The 12,755-nt window shown below is 46.2% G+C and overlaps 1 protein-coding gene across 4 annotated transcripts in view; it reads left to right on the top strand.

Moving 5' to 3' along the window:
• Window positions 1–472: 472 nt before the first annotated feature.
• LRCH4 (leucine rich repeats and calponin homology domain containing 4) overlaps window positions 473–12,755 on the top strand; it is a 65,571-nt gene continuing 53,288 nt past the window's right edge. For all 4 annotated transcript variants that reach the window (XM_060779795.2, XM_067469646.1, XM_060779793.2 and 1 more), the window contains exon 1: window positions 473–678. In XM_060779795.2, the coding sequence (XP_060635778.2) occupies window positions 501–678 (178 nt within the window). In that variant the 5' untranslated portion in view covers window positions 473–500. The remainder of the gene's footprint in view (window positions 679–12,755) is intronic.

Here is a 12,755-nt window from a genome sequence, read left to right as displayed (position 1 = left end):
TTGCGATGTTTCCCACTCACTCAACATAAAGTCCCAGAATGAGGGGCTCTATTAATTGGCCGGGATGACCTGCCAATCATATTTTTGGCCCACCTGCTTCCTCCTCGCCCGCGTTCCTTCTTTTCAACCGTTGCCGCCATAGAAGCTGGAAGGCGGGCACTTTCTGGTTGATTGGTGGAAGAACGATCAGTCAAAGTCTTGCGAGCTCTGATAGGGCCGGTTCCCGAGTTCCTGCGTGGCGATTGGTTCAGAGTTTTAATTACACCGATTGGACGGGAAGTTTTGAAGGAAGCCACGATTGGCTAAGAGGGAAAAAGGGACGGGCGGACACGATTGGCTGTCAACGAGGAGAGGCTACCGGTGATTGGTGGTGACTCGCGTGGCCTGGCTCTGATTGGTCGAGGCGGCGGATAAGCCCCGCCCGCTCTGGCTGGGGTCTGGCTGGCTCTGCCTGGGAGCGCTCATTCGGCTCGCGGCTGCCGAAGAGGAAGGAAGGCTCGATGGCGGCGGGAGAGGGCGGGGCCGAGGCGCTGCCCCCGCCCTCCCCGACCTCGGGCCCCGAACGCGCCTTGGAGGAAGCGGCCGCCTCGGGAAAGCTCAGCCTGGCCGGGCGCCGCCTCAGGCACTTCCCCGGAGGAGCGGCCCGGCGCTGGGACCTCAGCGACACCACGCAGGCGGGTGAGCCGGACGCGTCGCCACGCCCCCTTCCCTCCAGGCCACGCCCCTTTCCATCTAGGCCACGCCCCCACGCGCCCTCTTTCTCCTCAGGCCCTAGCCCGTTGCTTAGCAACCTCGCCTTGCGTGCCTTGAGCTTGGCTCCGCCCACCGCAGCCCAGCACTTCCGGGTTTGGCTTTAGGCCCCGCCTTCACCCTCTTAAAGGGACAGTCACACGAGGCCTTTCTTTCCTAAGCCCAAAAGGAGGCTCCCCAAACTCCAATCCCCCAGGGTCCCAAAGTGGAACCAACTCGCATTAATTCTCCAGTGTAGATGCTCCAGGTTCTATTCCTAGAAAGGAAACCTTTGCCCTCCTGTTACTACTACTCTGGTTTTTCGCTTTGCATATTTGAAATAAGTATAATAATAATAGGTTCTTGTAGGTTTTTCCGGGCTACATGGCCATGTTCTAGAAGCATTTCTCCTGACGTTTCGCCTGCATCTATGGCAAGCATCCTCCGAGGTAGTGAGGTCTGTTGGAATTAGGAAAAATGGGTTTATATATCTGTGGAATGGCTGGGGTGGGGCAAAGGACTTTTGTCTGCTGGAGCTAGGTGTGAATGTTTCAACTGATCGCCTTCATTAGCATTTGAAGGCCTGGCTGAGCCTGGGAAAATGTTCTGTTGAGAGGTGTTAAGATGTGCTAAGATGTGTTAAGATGTGTGTGTGTTAAGTCACACGAGGCCTTTCTCTCCTAAGCCCAAAAGGGGGCTCCCCAAACTCCAACCCCCCAGGGTCCCAAAGTGGAACCAACCCGCATTAATTCTCTAGTGTAGACGCTCCCAGTTTTATCCCTAGAAAGGAAACCTTTGGCCCTCCTGTTACTACTACTCTGGTTTTTATTATTTATTTTATGATTTTATTTCAGTTGCTTTTACCCCGCCCTTCTCAACCCCCAAGGGGGGACTCGGGGCGGCTTACAAAAAAGGCACAATTCGATGCCTACATAGAGTACATGTACATATAAAAACAGCAATCAACACTTTGCATATTTGAAATAAATATAATAATATAATACTCCAACCCCCAGGGTCCCCATGGTATCAAAGTGGAACCAACCCACATTAATTCTCCAGTGTAGATGTTCCTGGTTCTATTCCTAGAAAGGAAACCTTTGGCCCTCCTGTTATTACTACTGTGGTTTTTAACTTTGAAATAAATATAATAATAATATAATACAATATTTGAAATAAATATAATAATAATATAATACAATAATATATAATAATTTAAGTTGTATGCTGATGTTTTGATGTTAAGTCTAGCTTTGAGTTTCAGCCGGGAGAGATAACGCAGGGTATAAATAAATATTATTTATTTTTGGAGAACAAGCCCTATGAGGAGCGGCTTAAGGAGCTGGGCATGTTTAGCCTGAAGAAGAGAAGGCTGAGAGGAGATATGATAGCCATGTATAAATATGTGAGAGGAAGCCACAGGAAGGAGGAGGGAGCAAGCTTGTTTTCTGCTTCCCTGGAGACTAGGACGCAATGAGACAATAGCTTCAAACTACTAGAGAGGAGATTCCACCTGAACATGAGGAAGAACTTCCTGACTGTGAGAGCCGTTCAGCAGTGGAATTCTCTTCCCCGGAGTGTGGTGGAGGCTCCTTCTTTGGAAGCTTTTAAACAGAGGCTGGATGGCCATCTGTCAGGGGTGATTTGAATGCAATATTCCTGCTTCTTGCCAGAATGGGATTGGACTGGATGGCCCAGGAGGTCTTTCCCAACTCTTTGATTCTATGATGATGATGATGATTATTAACTTTATTTATACCCCGCAAAACCTCCCGTAGGACTCAATGCGGCTTACAAAGGCCAAGGCTGCCAACAATCAACAACATACAATACACAATAAAGTCATAAGCAAATAATAAAACATCAAGCAAAACAATAAAACAGTAATACAATGACACCGTGATACAATTAAAACCAAATGTAATGGACAAAATTTAAAATGCTGAACTTGACAGGTAATATGTAGAGGTGTTTGGAGGTAGGTGCAATGTGCGGACAATCCTGAGTCTCTAGCAAAGTGCAATTGGGACTTGAAACCAGGAGTTTCCTATTCTGGAAAGGCACACTGGAACAGCCAGGTCTTCAGGCGCTTCCTAAAGACAGCCAACGTTGGGGCCTGTGTGATGTCCTTGGGGAGAGAGTTCCAGAGTCGGGGGGCCACCACAGAGAAGGCCCTGTCCCTCATCCCCACCAAGCGCGCCTGTGACGCAGATGGGATCGTGAGCAGGGCCTCTCCAGATGATCAGAGGGAACGTAATAATAATTGTATGCTGATGCTTTCATGTCAAGCCACTTTGAGTCTCCTGCGGGAGAGATAGTGTAGAAATAAATGAATAGTAATAATATTTTTTTGTGTCAGGAGCGACTTGAGAAACTGCAAGTTCACTTCTGGTGTGAGAGAATTGGCTGTCTGCAAGAGGATGCTGCCTGGATGTTTTGATGTTTTACCATCCCGTGGGAGGCTTCCTTCACAATAATAATAATACTTTATTTCTATCCCTCCCTATCACCCAAAAGGGCGGTTAACAACACAAATATTCAGGGCGGTTAACAACAAATATTCAGTGCCAATGGAGAAAAAAAAATACAAAACACATCAAATAATTGACAATCCAATAAACAACATCAAAGTATACTTATAAAAAATAACAAGTGAAAAAAATTAAATATGCAAATAGAGCAGTTGGGACACATTTCTCTAATGACTCTAACAATAATAAGTAATTAAGACATTTAAAACTTATAATAGAATTTGTGGCAAGCCGCCCAGGCTGAAATATGTCTCTATTAGCTGAGTCAGAGTTAATAAAGTGGAAATCCTCCTCCTCTTAGTACACTTGAGTACATAGGTAGGTTTTTAACAGCTTCTTAAAGGAGAGGAGGGAAGGGCCAGTTTTCTGTTCTTTTGGGAGGGAGTTCCAGAGACCGGGAGCCATCACGGAGAAGGCCCCCTCTCTCGTTCCCACCAACTGCACTTGATATAATAATAATTATGTATATATTTATAGTTATTGTATGCTGATGCTGAAGCCACTCCTCTCCTGCAGGAGAGATAAAGTGGGGTAATAATAATAATAATAATGGGTTGTTGTAGGTTTTTTCGGGCTGGATGGCCATGGTCTAGAGGCCTCACTACCTCTGAGGATGCTTGCCATAGATGCAGGCGAAACGTCAGGAGAGAATGCCTCTAGACCATGGCCATACAGCCCGAAAAACCTACAACAAACCCAGTGATTTCGGCCATGAAAGCCTTTGACAATACAATAATAATAATAATAATAATAATATTCTTACCTGCCTCTCTTTGTGGCTCGAGGCAGGTTACAGAATAATTACAACACAAAATTCTATAAAATGAATATTTCTATAAAATATACATATTAAAACGTATTTCTGTAAAAGACTTATTAAATACACAGAGCAGAAATTAAGCAAAGGACACAAGTTTAAAATTCATGCTTAAACCTGGCCATTGGTGGCCTTGCTTCACCTCCATAAGCATGCGTCTTAATTCCCTCGACCAAAGCCACCCATCCATTGGTGTGTTGTGGGATTTGTGCAGAAAAGGCTTTCACAGTGTTGTTGTGCATTCTGTAATTTGAATAGACGTGCAGGCATGGGCCAGCTTTGGCCCTCCCTCCAGGTGTTTTTGATTCCAACTCCCACAATTCCTAACAGTCCAAAACACCTGAAGGGAGGGCTGAAGTTGGCCCATGCGTCATCTAACAAAGGGGTCATCATAAGGTGAGAGGTGACTTGAAGACACACTGCCATAATGGTATGGTTTGGAATTATATGGTTAGTGAATAGAATAGAATAACTTCATTGTATAATTTATATATGTGTGTGTGTGTGTGTGTGTATATATATATATATATATATATATAACTAATAGTATTACAATATAATGGTATAGTGCAATATAGTAATATATAATACTGATATTGTACTATGCTAATAATATAATATATTGTATAAAAATATATATTGTAAGCCGCTCTGAGTCCCCTTCAGGGTGAGAAGGGCAGCATAGAAATGTCACAAATAAATTGTACAACGAAATTAAATGCTTTTCCCACCAAAGATCACAAAAACAACTCACCCACCCTTCCACACTCCCACCACCGAGCCCCCAAATGCCACATCGAACCATGGAGTTAACCATAGCCACAGCTCTGGGAGAAAAGCTATCTCTCAGTCTGTTTGTCCTTGCCTTTTCACCCTGTACCATCTGCCGAATGAGATGGATCCCCAAGATTGCTCTGAGCTTTCTTAAGGCCGTGGGCCTTGTAAAGTTCTTGCAAAGAGGGGAGAAAGAAGGTAGTCAATGATTGTGGTGACCCCTTTGGAACTCCTTTCTGTCTGCCACAGTGCAGTTACCAAGCCACACACTGATGCAGTAGGTTAGGACACTCTCTATAGAAGGGCCTGGTGACTTGCAGCCCAGATGTGACCTTTCCTGCATGGCAGGCAGTTGGACTAGATGGCCCATGTGGTCTCTTGCACCACAGAGCCTTCGTGCGACCCTTATTGAGCCCAGAACGTGGCCACCTTGGCCCCATCCGCCTTGGAGGCCCACTGCTGGGCCAGAGTGAAGAGGGGGGTGGGGGGGCAGAAGACCGTTCCACCTTGTCTCCTGTGCTATGTTTATAATACAGGGTTAGTCAAAATGCATAGGCCAATAAGCCATTCAATTGAATGGCTTATTGGCCTATGCATTTTGACTAACCCTGTATAATATATTGTATATACATATAATATTTATAATATTATAATGTAATACAACATAATAATATATTATTATTATATATTTATATTGCATGTAATATTACTAATATTACACAGTCAGGAAGAACTTCCTGACTGTGAGAGCCGTTCAGCAGTGGAACTCCCTGCCCCGGAGGGAGTGTGGTGGAGGCTCCTTCTTTGGAAGCTTTGAAACAGAGGCTGGATGGCCATCTGTCAGGGGTGCTTTGAATGCAATATTCCTGCTTCTTGGCAGAATGGGGTTGGACTGGATGATGGCCCAGGAGGTCTGTTCCAACTCTTTGATTCTATGACACTATGATTCTATAAGGTTCGTAGCACAGCATGGGGCCACCACTGAAAAGGCCCTGTCTCTTGTCCCTGCCAGACGTACTTGTGTTGAAGGCGGAACCAAGAATAATAATCTTGTAAGCCACTCTGAGTCCCCTTTGGGGTGAGAAGGGCGGCATAGAAATGTCGTAAATAAATAAATCAATAAAGGCAGCTTATAAACCAAATAAATAGGTGAAATGAATGGAGAGGTTTCTCAAGGAGATACAGCAGGGCCCAGGGACCCCAAGAGTGGGGTTTTGCGTGGTTGTGATGGTTGTCCGTGACTAGGCTGGGTGGAAGGGCCAGGCTTCCCCGACAGACACGGCTGCTGGGTCCGCTTCTTCTTCCTCCTCCTCCTCTTGCACAGCCTTGCTGAGGGAGGAATGAGGTGTGGCGTTGTTTCCATGACAAAAGCGAAAGGCTTGCCGTTGAGGAACGCTGGCAGCTGCTGCCTCCACTGCTACTTCGGAGAAAGAGAGAGGCAGCCACCCTCCTCCTCTTCCTCCTCCTCTTCCTCTTTGGGTTTCCAGTCCCAGCAAGGAAGACCTCTCCAAAAGAGCAGACTTTTTAGGACAGCCTTTGCTCCATTGTTATGCCCGGCTTTGGCCGAATGGGACCACGACCCGCCAAGGTCGCTTCCTATTTCCTTTTTAAAAAAATATTTTTAATGTTTTATCATAGTTATTACATTTGTTATAGATTTGTGTATAGCAGTTACATATTATTCAACACTCTCTTTAACATATAATCTTATTATTCTGTTTAAGCATTCCTATTTCCTTCCTATTTCCATCCTCCTTGACTGTGGTTGATCCGGATCCGGCCCCACGCTCGAGTTCCCAAGGAACCCGGCTCCTTGGCAACAGGAACGCACTGGCTCCGGGCCCAAAATAACCAGGAATCCAGAGCAACCACGACAACGACGTGGTGGCGGCGCAGATGTACAGGGGGTGCCGAGCGTTGGCCGGCTTGTCAGAATGAGTAGAAATGTGTGTAGGTGTCGAGTCCCTTCCTCCCCCCCTCCCACGGGCTCCCACGCAAGGCCATCTGGCAGGCCCACGCTCACGTTCCTGTGCTTGGGGGGCCAGGGAGGTTCCCTTCTAGGCTGCCTCTTTCTGATGGAGGAAAGGGGTGTCTCTAGGAAATCTCTCTCTTCCCCTGACATTTGCAAAAGCTAGAGCCAAGCCCTTCCTGGATTCTCAGATTCTGCTCTTCTGGTGGTTTCCTTTCCGACGAAATCAGGGCCTGGCCTCTTTGGGGGTGGCAGCGCTTGCCTCTGGTCGTGGGCGTTCCATAGCTGGGGGGCCACCGCTGAGGAGGCCCTGTCTCTCATTGCCACCAATCGGATCTGTAAAGAGGGTGGGACTGAGAGCAGGGCCTCTCCAGACGATCTTAAACACCTAGATCAGTGGTTCTCAACCTGGAGTCCCCAGGTGTTTTTGGCCTACAACTCCCAGAAATCCCAGCCAGTTTACCAGCTGTTAGGATTTCTGGGAGTTGAAGGCCAATAACATCTGGGGACCCCAGGTTGAGAACCACTGATCTAGATGGTTCATAGGAAGAGATTAGTTCAGACAGGTTAATAATAATAATAATAATAATAATAATAATCCTTTATTTATACCCCGCTACCATCTCCCGAAGTGCTCGGTGCAGCTTACAAGAGGCTGAGCCCAAGTACATCAGTAAAAACAACAACAGCAATGCAGACAATAAATAAACTCATAAACAAAGCAATAAACAGTAACAATAACACCACGACGCATTAAAAATTATTTTATTTATTTATTTACTTTATTTATATACCGCTTTTCTCAGCCCTCAGGCGACTCAACCTATGGCAGGGCCAAATGTAATAATTTTTTTAAAAAAATGCTGGGTATGACTAGGTAATATTAATAATAATAATAATAATAATAATTTATTTATTATTTACTATTATTGTATTCCACCCCTCTCAGCCCGGAGGCAACTCAAGGCAGTTTACATTTGGCAATCAATGCCCCACAAGATAAAATACAGTCAAAAACAATTACATATAGTATAAACCGTATAAAAAGAATACCAATAAACAATTAAAATCATAAAATACAGTTCTCAGCATCCCATCATTAAAATCATTTTCCATCGCATCGTCCTGTCCCATGAGTCTCAATCAATCAGTTATACTGCGTCTGCAAATGCCTTTCGAAATGTCAGGAGGGAGGGGGCTGATCTAATGTCCCTAGGCAGGGCGTTCCATATCCGGGGGGCCACCGCTGAGAAGACCCTGTCTCTCGTTCCCACCAATCAGATCTGCAAAGACGGCGGGACCAATCTAATGTCCCTAGGCAGGGCGTTCCATATCCGGGGGGCCACCGCTGAGAAGACCCTGTCTCTCGTTCCCACCAATTGGATCTGCAAAGAAGGCGGGACCAATCTAATGTCCCTAGGCAGGGCGTTCCATATCCGGGGGGCCACCGCTGAGAAGACCCTGTCTCTCGTTCCCACCAATCAGATCTGCAAAGACGGCGGGACCAATCTAATGTCCCTAGGCAGGGCGTTCCATAGCTGGGGGGCCACCGCTGAGAAGACCCTGTCTCTTGTTCCCACCAATCGGATCTGCAAAGAAAGCGGGACTGAGAGCAGGGCCTCTCCAGACGATCTTAAACACCTAGATGGTTCATAGGAAGAGATGAGTTCAGACAGGTAAATAATAATAATAATAATAATAATAATAATACTTTATTTATACCCCGCCACCATCTCCCTAAGGGGACTCAAGTGGCTTACATGAGTCCTCGCCCATCAAAACAGTTTTTTTTTTGTCGTGTCACAACAGGATACTCCTGATCAAAACAGTAAAACAATATAACACAAGAACACAACAAAAAATAAGAAAAGAAAATAACATAAGATACGAAAACCAATATAAATAAACAGCGCAACAATATAAAATCAGAACATTATACACTGAAAATAATCAAAGTGGTCAGGGCCAATTGCAAAGATTAAAAATTTGAAAACACTGGGAGGTAGGGCAATGTAATGTATCAGGACAGGGGATCCGGGGGATAAGGTAAGATTTAATTGCACAAACCGGAAATTAAAGTGTTCCTGAGGGCATTTTTATGCAGAGTTCGGCCAGGGATTATTGCACAGTCAATCATTGAAGGCACACTGGAAGAGCCACGTTTTGAGGCTCCTTCTAAAGACTCCCAGGGTGGGGGCTTGCCTAATATCTCTGGGTTTGTGTGCGTGAGAGAGAGAGAGAGAGAGATGCTTTGCAGCCTCCCTTCCTGTGCTGCTTTGCATGCGCTCCTTGCCGTCTTGAGTAGTTCTGCAAACTGAACTGGGGAAGGTGGGGGGAGTGTAGATAACACTGCGCAGATGGCCAACTTCTCTGCTTCCTTCCTCTCTTTGGGGCCACTGAGAATGCCTCCCATCATTATCTGCTGATCTACGACTCCCTTGGCAGGGATGATGCTATCTGGAGCTTCTGAGGCCAGAAGGGGCCCAGGGCAAGCCAATGAGGCTGCGTTAGGGCATTACTCCCCCTTGGATGGCTACTAGAACCTCTTTTCCTTGGGCCCTGCTCTTGGCCACTGCCCTCTGGCTCTGGACCCCCTGCTGTGTCCCTGCCTCCAAACGCCTGGGAGATGGACGAGGCCCATCTCAGCCAGCATCCTGTTTCTCACACTGCCGGCCAATCCCACGAGTGAGAGGCCGATGGCCTTCCGTGCGTCCGCACATACATATCCCAGCCAGGCTCTGGTCCACTCCCTTGGGACATGGCACTTTTAGTCATCACAATAAGGAAGAGCCATTAGGAGTGTCTCCTCTTCTGCTCTTATTGTTATGATTTTATGAATATTATCATTTTTCATAGAATCATAGAATCAAAGAGTTGGAAGAGACCTCCTGGGCCATCCAGTCCAACCCCATTCTGCCAAGAAGCAGGAACATCGCATTCAAAGCACCCCTGACAGATGGCCATCCAGCCTCATAGAATCCTAGAATCAAAGAGTTGGAAGAGACCTCCTGGGCCATCCAGTCCAACCCCATTCTGCCAAGAAGCAGGAATATTGCATTCAAATCACCCCCGACAGATGGCCACCCAGCCTCTGCTTAAAAGCTTCCAAAGAAGGAGCCTCCACCACACTCCCCCTGGGGCAGAGAGTTCCATTGCTGAACAGCTCTCACAGGAAGTTCTTCCTCATGTTCAGGTGGAATCTCCTCTCTTGTAGTTTGAAGCCATGGTTCCATTGCATCCTAGTCTCCAGGGAAGCAGAAAACAAGCTTGCTCCCTCCTCCTCCCTGTGGCTTCCTCTCACAGATTTATACATGGCTATCATATCTCCTCTCAGCCTTCTCTTCTTCAGGCTAAACATGCCCAGCTCCTTAAGCCGCTCCTCATAGGGCTTGTTCTCCAGACCCTTGATCTGCTCCCTCCTCCCTGTGGCTTCCTCTCACATATTGATACATGGCTATCATATCCCCTCTCAGCCTTCTCTTCTTCAGGCTAAACATGCCCAGCTCCTTAAGCCGCTCCTCATAGGGCTTGTTCTCCAGACCCTTGATCATTTTAGTCGCTCTCCTCTGGACACATACACATCCCAGCCAGGCTCTGGTCCACTCCCTTGGGACACGGCACTTTTAGTCATCACAATAAGGAAGAGCCATTAGGAGTGTCTCCTCTTCTGCTCTTATTGTTATGATTTTATGGATATTATCGTTTTTATATTGTACTTGTGTTTTTGTGGCATTGAATTTTGCCTTGTAAACCGCCACGAGTTGTCAGAAGGCTGAGAGGGGTGGTATACAAATAATAATAATATAATAATAAAACTTTATGTATACCCCGCTACCATCTCCCCAAGGGACTCGGTGCAGCTTACATGAGGCCGAGCCCAAAGTACATCGACAGTAAAAGCAATAAGAAACAGTTAAAATAAATCTCATAAGCAAAAGTAAACAATAAACAGTAACAACAACAAGCATTTAAAATCTATGGCTGGGGAAACAAATTCAGTAAATTTATTTATTTGGCGTGTCAGGGCAACGAGTCAATTGTATTACATTTCTAACAGAACAAAACAAACAAACAAACACACAAAACACAGAATTTGCAAGTTTGGTAGTTGATTAAATGTTCTTTGAGCAGTCTCTGGCCCCTCGGAGTGCCTCTGGTGTTGCCGCAAGAAGGTCCTCCATGGTGCATGTGGCAGGGCTCAGGTTGCATTGCAGCAGGTGGTCAGTGGTTTGCTCTTCTCCTCCACACTCGCATGTCGAGGATTCCACTTTGTGGCCCCATTTCTTGAGGTTGGCTCTGCATCTCGTGGGGCCAGAGCGCAGTCTGTTCAGTGCCTTCCAAGTCGCCCAGTTTTCTGTGTGCCCAGGGGGGAGTCTCTCATTTGGTATCAGCTGAGGTTCTGGGTTTGAGCCTGCCACTTTTGGACTCTCGCTTGCTGGGGTGTTCCAGCGAGTGTCTCTGCAGATCTTAGAAAACTATTTCTTGATTTAAGTCTTTGACGTGCTGGCTGAAACCCAAACAGGGGATGAGCTTGAGAGGTCTCTGCCTTGGTCCTTTCACTATTGGCTGCTACTTCCCGGCGGATGTCAGGTGGTGCAATACCGGCTAAGCAGCGTGATTTCTCCAGTGGTGTGGGGCGCAGACACCCCGTGATAATGAGGCATGTCTCATTAAGAGCCACACCCACTGTTTTAGTGTGGTGAGATGTGTTCCGCACTGGGCGTGCATACTCAGCAGCAGAGTAGCACAGCGCAAGGGCAGATGTCTTCACTGTGTCTGGTTGTGATCCCCAGGTTGTGCCGGTCTGCTTTCGTATGATATTGTTTCTAGCACCCACTTTTTGCTTGATGTTCAGGCAGTGCTTCTTGTAGGGTAAGCGCCTGCATCATGCGGCAAGGCTATCTGTGTGTCCTGGCCATTATACTCACTCATGTGCCCTTTCCTTTTGGGCACTGCGTAGGTGGCTTGACCTCATCCCCACGGGAGGCCCTCATGCGCAACCAATGATAAAACTTTATTTATATTCCGCTCTCTGTCTCCCCGAAGGGACTCAGGGCGGATTCCAAACATAAGAGGCAAACATTCAATGCCCGAATACAACAACAATACATCCACGCTGTAACAGAAATATTTGCTTTTTGTATTACATTTTAAATGTTGAATTGTTTTTATAATTGTTTTAACTGTATTTTGATATTTCTTATGGCATCGAATCGCTGCCGACTGAACCGCCTTGAGTCGTCTCTGGCTGAGAAAGGCGGTACACAAATGCGGCAAATAAATAAATGAATACTAACAAAATAAACATATAAACACAAATTATAAATACAAATTATGACTTAACAACTAAAAATAAATAAAAAAACACAGCCTGTTATAATAGACATAAGAAAACATCAAACATTGAATGGAAATAATGATTTCCCAGTTCCTTGGGGCAAATCAATCATTGCTCAAGTTATCTATTGAACTGGTATGCCCTCATGCTCTTCACATTAGAATGATAGAGCTGGAAGAGACTGCATGGGCCATCTAATCCAACCTCCTGCCATTATGCAGGAAATGCACCAGCAAAGCACCCCCAACAGATGGCCATCCAGCCTCTGTTTAAAAGCCTCCCAAGAAGGAGCGTCCACCAGACTCTGATGCAGAGAGTTCCACTGCTGAACAGCTCTTCTTACAGCCAGGAAGGTCTTCCTAATGTTCACTGGAATCCCCTTTCTTAATCTGAACCCATGGCTCCATTGAATCCTAGTCTCCAGGGCAACAGATGCCTCTTCCTTATATGTAAGCATAGCTCTTGTGTCTCCTCAACCTTGTCTTCTGCAGGCTAAACATACCCAACTCTTTAAGACGCTCCTCGGGGGGATTATTCATGTTCTCCAGACTATTTAGACCCCAAAACATGTGGCAAGGCATTCCCTCCTGCAGCAAA

The sequence above is a fragment of the Anolis sagrei genome, chromosome 6, assembly GCF_037176765.1.
Source record: "Anolis sagrei isolate rAnoSag1 chromosome 6, rAnoSag1.mat, whole genome shotgun sequence".
Lineage (NCBI taxonomy): Eukaryota > Metazoa > Chordata > Lepidosauria > Squamata > Dactyloidae > Anolis > Anolis sagrei.
The sequence above is the reverse complement of the archived record's forward strand: the minus strand, read 5'-3'. Positions and strand labels throughout refer to the sequence as shown.